At 40.3% G+C, this 15,564-nt stretch overlaps 1 protein-coding gene across 2 annotated transcripts; it reads right to left on the minus strand.

The window, feature by feature from the left end:
• Nucleotides 1-8,567: 8,567 nt before the first annotated feature.
• ccdc78 (coiled-coil domain containing 78) lies at nt 8,568-15,386 on the minus strand. 2 transcript variants are annotated; one of them, XM_044178548.1, is made up of 14 exons: nt 15,176-15,380; nt 14,756-14,887; nt 14,568-14,654; nt 13,852-14,181; nt 13,225-13,275; nt 12,994-13,082; nt 12,642-12,720; nt 12,341-12,466; nt 12,057-12,253; nt 11,283-11,457; nt 10,656-10,699; nt 10,485-10,566; nt 10,232-10,332; nt 8,568-10,150 (listed from the first exon to the last, which is right to left on the minus strand). In XM_044178548.1, exons 1-14 carry the CDS (start codon nt 15,245-15,247, stop codon nt 10,063-10,065), a joined length of 1,653 nt encoding a protein of 550 aa, XP_044034483.1. In that variant the 5' UTR covers nt 15,248-15,380; the 3' UTR covers nt 8,568-10,062. The 2 variants fall into 2 exon arrangements, with proteins under 2 accessions (XP_044034483.1, XP_044034481.1); XM_044178546.1 differs by having other exon boundaries at nt 8,568-10,332; nt 15,176-15,386.
• Nucleotides 15,387-15,564: the final 178 nt, after the last annotated feature.

The raw sequence follows: 15,564 nt of genomic DNA on the forward strand, positions 1-15,564 counted from the left end.
TTAGTGTTTCTTTGTTGTACATGGTTTTAGCCCATACTGTGTGATTACCTATTTTATACAGTCTATGGTTATTACGTATAAGGCCACAGCAGGAAGACAATTTGAGGGTGCGTCTGTACGGCCTCTGCATAAGCTGGGTTAGTAAGAAGTGATGAACAAACAGCTGTGGATTTCATCAGACTTTATTTTCCACATAAACAAATTATTTTGCCATACTGGTAACCCAACCCACTGCAACCAAACAAGTGGCCTGTCCGCGTCTTCCTGTGACTCAGTGGCTGTACATCCTGCTGCCTCTCCATCAGCTCAGCACCAACTGGCAGTGAGCCTGAAGTCCACAACCACACTTTGGCATCCCAGATTCCCAGCTGACAATTTCTTGTTCCCATAACACCCTTGCACAGCTGGGAGTAATAATTCCCAGATGGAAACTGTGAATGTTCACGTCTGAGAACATGCTAAAAGTTTTATCATCAGTACAAATGCAAGCAATAAGCGTCATGCTCTGCCTCAACTTTGATGGCACTACGCTTTCAGTGCAACAGTTTTTATAAGGCACTGACTCACATTGGTCTTTCTGTAGTGAGCCAAAACTGATGAGTAGCCTCTATTCACAGAGCAGGGTGAGGGTTGGAGAAAACAACGTGGTCAGCTTTAAAGTAGAGTGGGCAGTTTGGGTGGGTTGAGAGGTCAAGGCAGAATAGAGAACAAGTGTATAGCGGTGCAAGAGCATGTTTATCTGGCCATGTTATCCCTCTGAAGTACTGAAGGGAGGAGAGCGAGGAGCCCCCTTTGTTCCTCAAGAGCCTGCAGATGGCTGTAATCCCTTCCAAAATGCGCACTGAAAATCAATCAAGACAGGGTGGACATGGTGTATGAGTGTGGAGGCGGGCGACACTTTTCTCAGGGAGGGGGTCCCGCAAAGAAACACAAGTTGGGTCAAACAAGCGTCTTTGGTGCTTTCCCGCCAAAAAAAAAGTATTGTAAGTAAAGACAGAGGGAATGAATTGCGACCCCCTCCAATGAAGGCCCACTCGCTACCCCTCCATTTGAGCTGAACACAGCTGCCATCTCCTCACTGTATCCTGGGGCTGACATCGCCTGCAGGGGGTACAACCACAAAAACCTCCAAACACTGACATCATACTCTAATAAGGCTACTTGGAGACAGTCACTGTGGCAGGATGAGGGGAAACAGGCTCACATCACAGAAGAAGAGAGATGGATGGATGGATGGATAGATAGATGCTAACATCAGCATCAACATGCTCACAATGACAATGCTGGTCAACATGCAGATGTTTAGCAGGTATAATGTTAACCATTGTGTTTTAGCATATTAGCATGATAACATTTGCTTATTAGCACTAAACACAAAGTGCAACTGAGGCTGATGGGAATGTCAGTTTTGCAGGTAGTTGGTGATAAGTCAAAGTATTAAACAAACTTGATATATGAAAAGTTAAGGGGTTGCCAAAGTTATCACAACTTATCCTGAGGGGGAAATGAATGCCTGAAGCAAATTTTATAGCAACTCATACAAATAGTTGTAGAAACAAGTAATTAAAAAACAATTGAAACTCATGGAAGTGATGGAGGAAAAAGTCATTATGATTCATCCTCAGGGCACCATGGATTTAAGTACAAATCTCATGGTAATCCATTCAATAGCTGTCACGGCTTTCATTAAAAGCCCAAAATATCAACCTCATGGTAGCTCTAGAGGAAAAGTCAGTGGATCACCAAAGTCATTGGGATTCATCTTCTGGGCATCATGAATGTCTGTACAAAATTTTATGAAAATCCATCCAATAGTTGTTGTCAGTCTGGACCAAAGTGGTGGACCCACCAACAGACCGACAGTGCCATCCCTAGAGCCATGCTGCTAGAATGGCTAAAAATTAACATATTCACTAAGACCTATTTTAAAATATGAAATATCATCATATGATCATTTCCTAAGGGTCACTTTTCTACAGTAAATGGTGCAGTACATTTTCCTCCAGTTCCTCCAGTGCTAAAAACAGAACTCTTTGTAATACAATGACACTTGAATTCTCTGTCTTGCTTCCTCATGTGGCTGACGTCAGCCTTCTGAATACTAAACCCCAGACTGAGAGTCTACCCACTACAAGGAAGCACACCTGTCTTTGGAAGGGCTCTCCAACCCTTCCAGTTAACCACCAGGATTATGGTTTTCTGACAAAACCTGTCTGAATTTCTACACAAAGGGGAGAAACCTCCCTGGCAGAACAGTTCAGTTCTTATCTCGCTACCTGCCACCCACCTCTGTGTTTCTCCAATCTAATCCTGCAATACTGCAACGCTGCCCAACCTCCCTTTTGGCACAATTATTTTGCCTGTTATCTTTCTTCTCAGATAAGTCGTCTTAGGTTACCTCCTCAGAGACATATTGCACTGTGCCTATTGTTAAATTTGTTTATTAAGGAAAAGAGGTAGGCAGGAACGAAACTGCCACTCACAGTGGTTTTGTTATGTTACTAGTATCTCCTTGCATTTTCCTCTTGCAAAACAAAGCTTCAGGGCAAGATTTGTCAACAGATACGCTGATACACAGCAGAGCAGTGCTGTGAAATATGTGAAAATGTGATATTCAATAGCACTCTTATTATGAAACTTATGAAGGTGTTCATTTATTAATATTAAAGGAAGAATACATCACTTGATACAAAAATATTGTTATATTATCCATTGGTAATATATTAAGGTTGGTAGTTCTGTCCCTCTACATAACTTCTACATAAATTAAAAGTTTCCTTTATTTGAACAATCGCCAGAGTAAAGCTGTGACATTATTGCTTAGAATCAAAGATAGGGAAATGGGCATATGTGATTGAGACCCAGAAAGCAAACTAAATTATGAACAACTTTGATCCCTATCCCTTACTAATGCCCAACATGTGTTCTGGTCTACTGAGGCAGCTGTTGCCTCCGTTGATTTCTACTTTATGACCTTTGAATATTGAGTTCAGAAAAAAAGCTCTTGCATTTTAATTCTGGGAGATCTTCAACAAAACCTGGTATTTATTTTTGGGTTTAGCTCATCGAAACAATTTCAAACTATATCAAAACTGAACTGGAAATATCTAAATATGATGTCATGTTCTCTCAGTTTGGTGATTTGAGAATACGAAAACATGTGGTTTAAACCTGCAATAACTGATCTTTTGGCCACTTGTGGGAAGTGGAAACAAACTGACATATGTTAAGTTAATATAGTGAACATGTTAGCAAACAGTTGCCTATTTACACATCCAGCAGATATAGAGAAACATTAGCATTTATTTGGAGTTGTATTTGTGTCCACCTGATGAACAGTAAGTCCAATATTCACACGCCTTTTAGCTCTGTTTTGGTCTCCACCAACACCTGAGTGAAATATCTGGCTCTTTAGCTGCTAAATGCTCCACTATGTTCACCAGCTAGTTGCAAACTTTGTCTATCTGTCAAAAATTCCCAGTTATAATAATAATACACACAATAATCTTCACTGTCAGCAGTTTGTATAGTGACAATATTGTCGTGAAATGTCATTTAAATGTTATTTTGCACCATAAACAATATTCCATTCACCGATATTGGATATCACCAGAAATCTTGGAGACAAATATCTTAAAACCTTGTCATAAAACTGACACTGTTCGTGGCTAGATAGCACTAGAAGTTATGGGGGAAAACATGTATTTTTGCAATTTGGGTGAACAGATGCTTTAACAGGGTGTGTTTTAAGTTGGTTTTTCCTTTTAACATTCATGAAATTAATCTTTTAAGTTACATACTTCTCACATGGTGCAATGTGACTATGCAATGCTAAGTGGCTGCTAAGAGCACTTTTCATGTTGGATGGAGTGGAAAGGAAAAGAAAGAGTAACTTGTGAAGCCATTTATGCATCAGATGTGCTGACAGTCAGGCGGCATGTTTATATTCCAACAAAGTGCACTCACACATTGTGCATCAGCCCAGCCGCTGTGGCCTGTCTGATGTGTCAGAAGCTCCCGAGCCTTCCTTTCCCTTCGCTCTACACTCATTCCAGGGGAACATGTGTGCTGGAATTCTCCCCCAATTAAGACAGGGATTAGCCAGGTCCACTGTGGGAACCGGCCGAGTGTGGGAAAACAGAGGGTCTGTCCCTCTCTCCTTCCCTCACCGACACTCAGCCTCATTCTCATTCGCTCTTGTTCATCAAGCTGCCTCCCACCCCTGTCTTTTTCACCCTTACTGTAACTCTTCCTCATCCCTTTTCTCATCCTATATTCTGTCTTTCCTCAACATTTTATACCTTTCAGTCTATCTCTTTGCAGTTTAAGCCCCACTTCCAAAAATCTATTTTTCATTGTTTCCCCTCTTATCTTTTTAATCATGCACACTGACCCCCTTTATTTTTTCTTCTTTTCATTCTTTTCCACCCTCTTTCTTAGCCACCCAGAATCTCCATTGCTTTCAGTCCTAATTCTTCAAGGTTTTCAGTAGTGCACGGTTCTTCTGTGCTCCCCTCTCCTGCCCCTTCCCTCCTCCCTCTTAATGCCTCTCCAGCCTTCATTCTGAAAGCTTGTCTGGAGGGGAGCTGGGGACTGTTGCATGAATAATCTGAGACTGTCAGACTGAAAGAGGGGGCCGAAAAGACAGCTCATCAGAAAAGAAAAGACAGGTGTCTCCGCAAACAGACAGTTACATAGTCTATGTTGGCAGTTTCTCATTAATTAATGAATATCCAACATAAAAATTGTATTTAACTAGTCCTATCTTTGGTATATTGCACATACAATCTGCAGCATCCTAAAAATGAATCATGGGAGAATTCAAGAAAGAACCCATAAAACTTGAATGAGCATTAACTAAACATCCATAGGAACATCCTGGCTAAACTTCATGCTCACTTTTCCATTGTCACTACATCTCTTTCTCATGATCTTGCAATACTCTCACTATCACGCCGGATTCCTCTCCCACTGCCTCCACATTCCTCGTACTCATTGTCACCTTTTCTTCCTCGTTCCCACTCTCCCTCTCCTTTCCTTGCATTCCCATAAATCCCATCCCTGTGCACTCCTCCACACAAGGCTTGTCCGTTCCAATTATGGCAGGGCCGTCCAGCCCCCCAGCTCACACACTCTGCGCACACAGCCCTGCTCTCATTAAGCCTGTATCAATTAGGCATTAACCTAACCTAAAACAAAGGGCCTCTTGACGAGCGGCCCATCGCAGGCCATGTGAGGTACTTCCTCTTCATCGCTCCATCCTGCTTCCCATCCTCAGAACGACACATTCATCCAGCCTCTTTCCCACTGTGCTGGCCACAAAACAAATCTGGGCCCAAAGCATCATCAATAAAACAGAAGAGAGCAGAGAAAGTGAATAAGCATCAAATGTTTACTTGTAATGTTGATTAGGTTTTGCAGTATAATGATTTAACAAAAACCAGAATGCTAATGTTCTGTGTATGCTGGTTAAAACCATTCGCAATTTTCTTTTAATTTCACTCAACCTTCTGTCGACACGAAAAGTATTATTGTGTTGGTGGTTTCATACTTACAGTATTTTTCCTAACATTTTGAAATATCATGCAGCATCGTCCTTCACACTTCCCGGTGATGGAGTTTTTTTACTTTTACTGGACTGTGCTATCAGACAAGCATAACACAGTATTGTGTGGGTAATAGTTTTCAATTCCCAAATGTAAAACATTAGTTAGAATAAAAAAAGTCACATCCAGTAATTTTATTTCAGATGACAGGGATCATACATTTTTGTGGCAGACCAAAAGGACAGAAAAAAAAGAAGAACAGAAGTACATTTTTGCTGAGATGAGAGCCTGACATGAGGGCATGACTGTGAAAATTACACAATTACAGTTTTTGCAATGTCATTTTTTTTGCCAATATAAAATGATGTGAAATTGTTTTCAGAGGTGGACTCTAATCACTTTTGGAGAGTGCTGGACATGAACTCTTTACTACAGAAGCAACACCTGTACAGTATTACAGAATGCAATGTAATAGTTCTGAAATGAATGCTATCTTTGTGAAGCTTAAAATGTTTAGTTTTGATGTAAGAAAGGAGTTCATTTGACTCGATGGTAATTTCTGAGTTTGAAGCTTAAAATGTTGTGGATTACATTATACTGAAGAACTAAATGCAACTTTGGTCCCGTAAAGACAAGACACAAGAAACATCTAACAATCATTAAATGGCAACTTCATAGTAACATTTTATAATAATGTGCTATACTCCACATAGCCATAAAGTAAAATGATACAAAGCTCAGATTTATACAGCATTTTTAAATGATGAAATATTGATGTACTACAAATAGTAAATAAATAAGTAATGATCACATTCATCTTTTAAATGCAGCTATGAGAGGATCAGAGGCAAAATGATCTGTGATTTACTGGTAGAATGATGGGACTCATCTTGACATTCTCATCAATTTAATATTTTACTGATCATTTAACACTCATTTTATGCCTATATGTGTGTGTGTGTGTTTTATTGGGTTGTGTGCCTGTAAGTGCTGTAGTAGAAACAAGTGTCCTCCACTTTCTGTGGGAGGGGATCAGTAAGATTATTTCAGACAGACAAAGAACAAACAGCTTACTACACTGATAACATGCTGCTGCTGCTGGCTTTCACATCTGGAGTGAAAAATGCTGTAGGATGATGAGTTTCAACCCTTTCTACTGCTCCTCCTGAGCTGACATTCACCACATGAACAAGTAATATCTTATCACTCAATTACTGCTGCACATAAACTGATTCATCGTACGCTGGTTTGGGTGATAAATGACAGTGGAAGTGGGGACATAATAATTAGATTTGAATCTACAGTGGTGTGCAAAAGTGTTTGCCCCCTTCCTGATGTCTTATTCTTTTGCATGTTTGTCACACTTAAATGTTTCAGATCATCAAACAAATTTAAATATTAGTCAAACACAAGTAAACACAAAATGCAGTTTTTAAATTAAGGTTGTTATTATTAAGGGAAAACTAAATCCAAACCTACATGGCCCTGTGTGAAAAAGTGATTGCTCCCTAAACCTATTAACTGGTTGGGCCACCCTTAGCAGCAACAACTGCAATCAAGCATTTGCAATAACTTGCAATGAGTCTTTTACAGCGCTGTGGAGGAATTTTGGCCCACTCATCTTTGCAGAATTGTTGTAATTCAGCCACATTGGAGGGTTTTCGAGCATGAACTGCCTCTTTAAGGTCATGCCACAGCATCTCAATAGGATTCAGGTCAGGACTTTGACTAGGCTACTCCAAAGTCTTCATTTTGTTCTTCTTCAGCCATTCAGAGGTGGACTTGCTGGTGTGTTTTGGATCATTGTCCTGCTGCAGAACCCAAGTTCGCTTTAGCTTGAGGTCACAAACAGATGGCCGGACATTCTCCTTCAGGAGTTTTTGGTAGACAGCAGAATTCATGGGTCCATTTATCACAGCAAGTCTTCCAGGTCCTGAAGCAGCAAAACAGCTCCAGACGATCACACTACCACCACCATATTTTACTGTTGGTATGATCTTTTTCTGAAATGCGGTGTTACTTTTACACTAGATGTAATGGGACACACACCTTCCAAAAAGTTCAACTTTTGTCTCGTCAGTCCACAGAGTATTTTCCCAAAAGTCTTGGGGATCATAAAGATGTTTTCTGGCAAAAATGAGACGAGCCTTAATGTTCTTTTTGCTCAGCAGTGGTTTTCGTCTTGGAACTCTGCCATGCAGGCCATTTTTGCCCAGTCTCTTTCTTATGGTGGAGTCGTGAACACTGATCTTAACTGAGGCAAGTGAGGCCTGCAGTTCTTTGGATGTTGTTGTGGGGTCTCTGAATGGCTGAAGAACAAAATGAAGACTTTGGAATGGCCTAGTGGATATAAGTTGAGCAAAATGTTTGCTAATGTTTATTCAACATCTGTTGCATAACAGCCGAACCTTATATGGATTCAGATGTGAATTTGATACAGCATTCTAGTGAGGCTCACAGACGAAGAAGAACAACAAAATGAAGACTTTGGAGTAGCCTAGTCAAAGTCCTGACCTGAATCCTATTGAGATGCTGTGGCATGACCTTAAAAAGGCAGTTCATGCTCGAAAACCCTCCAATGTGGCTGAATTACAACAATTCTGCAAAGATGAGTGGGCCAAAATTCCTCCACAGTGCTGTAAAAGACTCATTGCAAGTTATTGCAAATGCTTGATTGCAGTTGTTGCTGCTAAGGGTGGCCCAACCAGTTATTAGGTTTAGGGAGCAATCACTTTTTCACACAGGGCCATGTAGGTTTGGATTTAGTTTTCCCTTAATAATAACAACCTTCATTGAAAAACTGCATTTTGTGTTTACTTGTGTTATCTTTGACTAATAATTAATTATTTGTTTGATGATCTGAAACATTTAAGTGTGACAAACATGCAAAACAATAAGAAATCAGGAAGGGGGCAAACACTTTTGCACACCACTGTAAATTTGTCAAAAGCCACAATCTTTTGGTTGTTTCACTGAACTCAGTTGTTGCATGGTTGGGCACAGATGTTTCATACTAGAATAACTGCAGATGATTTCACCAACCACTCCTTTTTGTGGGACTAAACAATACAGCATTTCAACATGGTAGCTGTTTTTCATGGCCACATTTATTAGACCAGTTGAATCTAAGCTAATCACTATTATGATCAGTATTCACATCATAATAGTGACCACATATAGTGGTAAATAAAAAGTTGTTCAGAGTCCAAGAAGTGAACTTTTCCAAAATGCTCCAAGTTAGGAAAAAACTTGGCTCTTTGCCTTCTTGACCAGCTGTGGTGCACCAGACTTCAACCTCAACATTTGTAATGTTACAATTTCTACTACTTATCTACTACTTTTCTTGCTTTTTGTTTACTTAGAGTGAATTTTATTTGTATGTTTGCAGAGGCCTCTGCAGGCACATCGTCTCTCACCATCTTTTTTGGCTGAGCGCAAAGAACAACCTGGTTTTGATTTTCCCACAGATCTGCCGGTGAGAGGAGTGGTCCCCAGCACCCAGCGCTTTGTCACAGTGACTATGTTGGCACAGACCCAAGCTGAACACCCCCCCCACCTCTTTTCCCAGGGCCCTGGGAGTGTAATACATTACTAACAAAATCCCACTTCCCATTCCTCTCAAACTTTCACACCCCTGCTCCCCTCCTCCCACGGCTGGCATGCCCCCTTAAAAGAGGATTGGGGTGACATGCGTATGACTCTTTCCATCTCCTCTACTTTTCCCATCATTCCCCAGAGTATTTTAGCTTCAACATTTTATCTTTTTCGACATAAAAAGTACTGACATTCTTTAACCAAACCTTTCAACTTTTAAAATACTTTTTAAAGGATTTTCCAATTTTAAAGCTATGTCAGCGATGGCACCAATGAAAACCCAGCTACCAAAACACACTAGAAAAAAATGCTGACCCTTTCACTGTTAAAGGGATTTAAAGGCAATACATGCCTATTCACACCAACACTGAGGTTATAAATATGAACCCTCATTCTGGAAAAAGCTTGGCTTGTTTGTGCCACAGTTCTCAGCCCGATGGGCGTGTATGTGTCTGGGTAACATGTAATGACATTATTCTCACCAGGGTGACCCCTCATTGTCACCACGCTTTCTTCTCCCGAGCTCGTGAAATTGACATAAGCTTTACAAACATTCCAGGCATTTTTTTCTCAAGGACGGATTTCTTTGGGGGCCTTTCATGGAGAAAGCCACCAGTATGAGCAGCACCACCTAGTGATGGTGTAAATGCACACAATACATATGCTCTCCGGTCAAAACAAGTTATTCAGTTAGATTTATAATTAGTATCCACTTAAAAAGCAATCAAATATTGTAATTTGAATGAAACCAGCTTACACTGGTTTACATATGATTTGCATATGATTTCAGTGAAAGAAATGTTTAAGACTATACGTTTTCATTTTCAGATTTAATATGTTTGAGGTTTAAAACTTAAAAAGTGTGTAATTTTAAATTATATTGCAATATATGACTGGGGTTCAGATTTTGTGACCAGTTTTCTTAATTGAGTGATGAATTAGCACTTTGGGAACGCACCACCTCCTGTATTCCATGCAGTCTGCAGAGATGTGAGATCTCCTCTTTATACCTGCAGATTGTGGTAAAGCTCAATGTAACGCTCTTCTGAAAGTGAACATTACATGACTTACACATCAAGTGACTTCCTGACCTGCCCAAGTGGTTATCAATGTAGTCCTGCAACTCGGACACCTGCGCCTCTGCAACTGTTGCTCTGGTCATGAGAAGGGCGCGCTCCTTCTCAAAACCCACCTGTTGGAAGAAAAGAAATCTTCAAATCACACAAAACTATTTATTTCTTCAAACAAAAGCTTTTAAGTGAGGTTGTAAAATTGTATGATTTTTTTGTGTGAGGGATGTCATGTGACAATCCAAATTTTAAGGGGTGAGAGAGTTTTGTTTACCAGTGTAGAGTCTGTGATCTCTTTCAGCTGTTTCCTTATGTCCGACCAGGATTCCTCGCATATCTGCTCCAGGTTTGCTGGCCTGATAAAGTTACATTTTTCATAATTTTTTATGACACAATCAACAGCTGCAACATTTGTCATTTGGTAAAACACAAAAATGCCACTCACTCCTTACGGCTTAAATTTTGAACAGGCATTTTGAGCATAGCCACCTGGAACAGAAAAATCAGGGTGAAGGTCTTGAATCACCATAAACACATAAATGTATGTAAAACGATAAGTTAATATAAATTAAGATTTGAAGTGTGTGATATCAACAGAATCTGAGCCGTAATATTTTGCACCTAAAAAGTGAAAAAGTTATTTCTGTTATGCTTATTTGATGGTCAGGCTTTCATTCAATTCAATTATAATAACTTTATTTTTCCCACAGGAGGCGCACAATTTAGCCAGAAACACATATCTGAACATGTTAAAGGAACAATCTTGGGAAATACGCTTATTTGCTTTCTTGCAAACCAGTCACCATGACAACCACCTAGTTAAGATTTAATAGCAACAAATCTCACATCCATCAGTGCTGCTACATGATCTACAATACACAGAAAGGCTTTTTGTTGCCATAGGACACAAATTTTGACGTAATTTTTTCCAGTTCACCACTCACAAAACAAATGCTTTGTGAGGGAAGTATCGACACAAAAAAGAGTCCCCACAGACCAAATATAAGCATTTGCCAGACGAAACAAAAGCAGATCAATCCACTTTAAAACAGCAATCCTTCTTTTGCGCTACCTGCTCCCGGGCTGCCTGCAGCTGACCCTCCAGTCTCGCCTTGTCCTGGCGAAGGTGCTGAAGCTCCTTCTCAGTTTCATCTCTGAGCTCAGTGGGCTCCAGGTTGAAATGGGCTTCTGGGGGTCCAGGGTCGAGACCGCTCTCCAGTTTGGCCAAGATCTGCTCCCTCTGAACCCTAAAGACCACAATGTATAGATGTGGCCAGTTAATCATTATGGATTAACTGGGAATTTGCTCTTGACGGCAGTGCTGGTACCCTACCCTACCCTAATTATGTTTGTTTGTTTTGGGGTTTTTTTTGACTCTCTAATCTTTGATTTTTCTTTTTCTTTTAAAATACCAAAAACAATTTATCTCTTCAGGCCTCTAAAATGTTTCAAATTACATCATCTGAGAAAGGAAAATCACTCTTCAATTTAGCTATATTCACAACTAATAGATACAATGATGTATGATGTATGAAGATGTATGCAACTTGTTATGAGGGGTCACAAGTAGACATGGCTTTGTATTAAGGGGTCATAAGCAAAAAAGGTTGGAACCACTGGTGTAGCAAGTTTCAGCAGCATGTTTATGGAATAGATATATACACTGAAAAGCAGAACATAAAAAGACACATCGTCATCTGGACACTGTTTTCAGATCTGAAAACAGTGTCCAGATGATTACAACTGAAACCTTTTCTACGATGAAACACTCCTGGACGAATGAGGGACTACACCGTCTCATAAAAAGACACATTAAACAAACAGTAAAGCACACGGGAAGTCTCACCTATACGCAATAAGGAGAGCATGATGGGTCTTGGTGATGTTCTGAAGTCTCTTCTTATAGGAGCGAGCAGCAGAGGCGAGCTGTTCCTCCCTGACCCTGTAGGATGAGCGAACATCCTGGAGCATGCTGTCCACAAATGCCCTCATCTTGGACGTCTCTGAAGGGATTTTACCTTCTCCAAGTCCATCAACGTACTCCTAAATGATAGACATGCAGATGGATGTTGTGTTAGAGATCGTCCTACCTGACTTTGTAGACATGCTTGTGTGAGTGCTGCAACTCACAGCTAAGTCCTGTAAATAGCACACAAGCCTTGCACGGTATTCCTCATTCAGCTCTTTGACTTGAAGCTGCAGCTTTGAGTTCTCTTCTTCTACCTCCTTCACTTGGCTCTGAGAGCACATCAGGGCCTTGGACAGAAACACCACAAACATGATTTGAATTTGAACACATTTCCACCATGTAACTTCTGTCACCTGCTACTGAAATTATTTTAACATTAATTCAGAGGTTGCAAAACAGTGACAGTATCTACAATAATTTTTGAAACGTTCTGTGAATCAGTATGGGATTGTTCATGCTCACCGCACTCCGCTCAGATAGTTCCTGCTGGCTATTATGGATGGCTCTCTTGTTCTCCTGGTGCTCTCTTCCCATTGCCACCCTGATGACCAAACACAGGCCCAACCACAAGAGAGTAGTGACCAAAATCCACAGCCAGTCACATCACAGGGGGAAAACAAAGAGACCACATCACACACACAGCACATAAATCAACAGAGACAAAAATCAAAGAGGGGACCACAGAGCAGATGTGTGTGGGACATACATCCTGAGATGGGTTTGGCTGTTTAATGACTGGAAATGGTAAGATAATCATGTTTCATCTTAATTAAGCTTGTGCACAAGTAAATGACAAACATTCAGTGGCCCTCACACTTTCTCCTCCAGTTTCTTCTGCTGCTCCTCATAGCTGTTCTTCATTTTCTCCAGCATGTCTTTGATCTCATCTTGGTTTCCAAGTAGCTATGCGAGAGCAGATGAACGAGTAGGCAAAGGAGGTAGGCAGTTACCGAAACTGTAGTTACATAGTTTACTGATGTCCGTAAAACATGTGTTGGCTACTATTCCCAACAATGAGATATATGTTTTGTACCAAAGTACTTACAGTTTTTTCCATAGTTTTTTGCTCCTTGTCCAAAGCTGACAGATCCTCAAGCTGTTAAGACAGTTATGTTTTGTATATTTGAATAAACATTTAAAATAAATAATGACAAGTATGATATTTCAAATTGAAGATTTAGTTTACCCCAAAAAGCTAAAAGAAAATGTGTTTTATAAATAAGATCTTTTTTTGCTTCCAAAAACATTCAATTTCTTGCGTGACCAAGGCTTTGTCAGTGTGTATAACATAGGAAATTATGTAGGAAAAGTTAGTCTTTTGCACATAAAGTGCAGTAAATCATGTTGCAATGGTTGCATGGACTGGAGAAATGTGAGAAACCTCACATGACAATTTGTATCGTTTTATACATGGACAGGAACATTTTCTGCTTATGTCGGAGCTGCATGACCTTTTTATTATAGCTGAGATGGGACTAACATGTAATTTTTATTTTGTTGTGGGCAATTCCTTTAAAGTACCACTACAACTACAACAAAAGCCCCAAAAATTGCAGGAACTATGGAGTGACAGGAGCTTAACCCAGGAACTAAAAGTCTCTTTTGCCCATTCCTGTTTTGCATTTCCTCTGCATCTGAAGAGCGGTGAAGATGAATTAACACACTGTCTCACCTTGACTCTGTTACACGACATGCGGCTGATCAAGGCCCGCACCCTGTACAGCTCACCATGCAGGCCCTGAGTGGTAGACTTCACACTCTGCTGCTGCTCCTCCAGCTGCCTACGGAGGGCGTCCTGGGCCAGCTCTTCACTCTGGTCCAGCTCTTTATCATGGGCCTGAGCCAGAGCTTGGTATTTCTTCTTCAGTGTGGCATAATCCTCTGTCAGGTTTTGACCGCTCATCTCTCCCACTTTCAGACGAGCCTCAGGTGACTGGAGTTCCCTGGTTAACTTGTCTCGCTCCATCTCAAGCTCTGTTATTACACCGGCTTGGTTCAATATCTAACAAGGGGAAAGAAAGTGCAGCACAGGCAGCCTCTGTGAATCGGGATCACACTGTATGCAGGGATGTAGAGGAGAGTTAACCTATAAAAACTCCATTTAACCCTGAGAAAATACTTTCCCCAAACTTTTTAGGCTTATTAAATCTTCTTGTCCTAAAATCCTTGTATAGTAAGATAAATCAAACTTATAACGGTTCTAGAAGAATTGTTTGAGGAAAAAGGACAGATTAGTGTGTTTGTGCTTTTTCACACATTTGTTCTTACTAAGAGCAATTTAATTGTGTATTCTCTATTGGGCATTTACACTATTGTTATACTGATCAAATAAAGGCTACATTTAACCACTTTTATTTAGCATTACATCACTTAAAGCACAACCTTCACCTTGTTTTTCAGCTCAAATGTCTCTTCTTCAAACTGCTCTCTCATCTTGTTTGTCTGAATTTTCTCCTCCACCAGCTCCTTAGATATCTGAAAGATGAGACAGAGAAAACAAAGTCTTCTGGATCTATACTGACCAGATACAATGAGCTTGTAGCTCATATATGCTTAACACAGCTCACGAACTCTACCTTTAGTTTTTCCTCTTCACTCTTGACAAGCCTACAGGACAGATCTGTGTTGGAGCTGGCCAGGTGGCCCAGTCTGCTCTCCAGGTAGCCCACTTTGATGAAAAGCCTTTCATTTTTGTCAAGCAGCTGCAACTTAAGTGAGGTGAACAGAAACGCTTATGTCCAATACCTTAATTTATCTCCCATGTTGGCTGTATTGTAGCTACATCTCAGGGACAATTTCCTAACCACCTGAGTTTGTAGTCTAAGTTACAGTTCATTTCCTTTAATTTTAATAATTTAATTTCATTTAAGCTAACGTTGGTTAACAGCTAACTTAGCTTACTTCAGATATCAGCTAGGTTACCTAGCCAAAATTTTCATAAGTGAAAAGTGCGTAGGACCCTTGCATATAAAGATTGACTGGTTTATTTTACTAACATTTTCTTCGGTTAGAGCTTGACGTCGGTCCTGAAGTTCATTTGAAGTTGGCTGGTGTTCATGTGTATCCATCTTTGTTCACTGTCAAAGGCTACTTAGATTAACGCACTCACGGTATCCACCAACAAAATGTTGCCATGGCACTAAGTTACAACACAAATAAAACTGGTGCGGACACTCTTGTTTCTTTTTTGCATACTTTATTTTATACCTTAGATTACTATTTATTTATTTATGTGAAGAAGAGCACCACAAATGTCACTGCAAATGTCATTCAGAAAAACTTAACTTCCTCTGGTGTCTTTCTGGTGACTTTCACCACTAACTTCAAATTCACTAGACCTGTTGAATATTCAAGTGTCTACAGTTAGCTTACAGTGTTTCCCCGG

Source organism: Siniperca chuatsi, linkage group LG20 (genome assembly GCF_020085105.1).
Source record: "Siniperca chuatsi isolate FFG_IHB_CAS linkage group LG20, ASM2008510v1, whole genome shotgun sequence".
Classification (NCBI taxonomy): Eukaryota; Metazoa; Chordata; class Actinopteri; order Centrarchiformes; family Sinipercidae; genus Siniperca; species Siniperca chuatsi.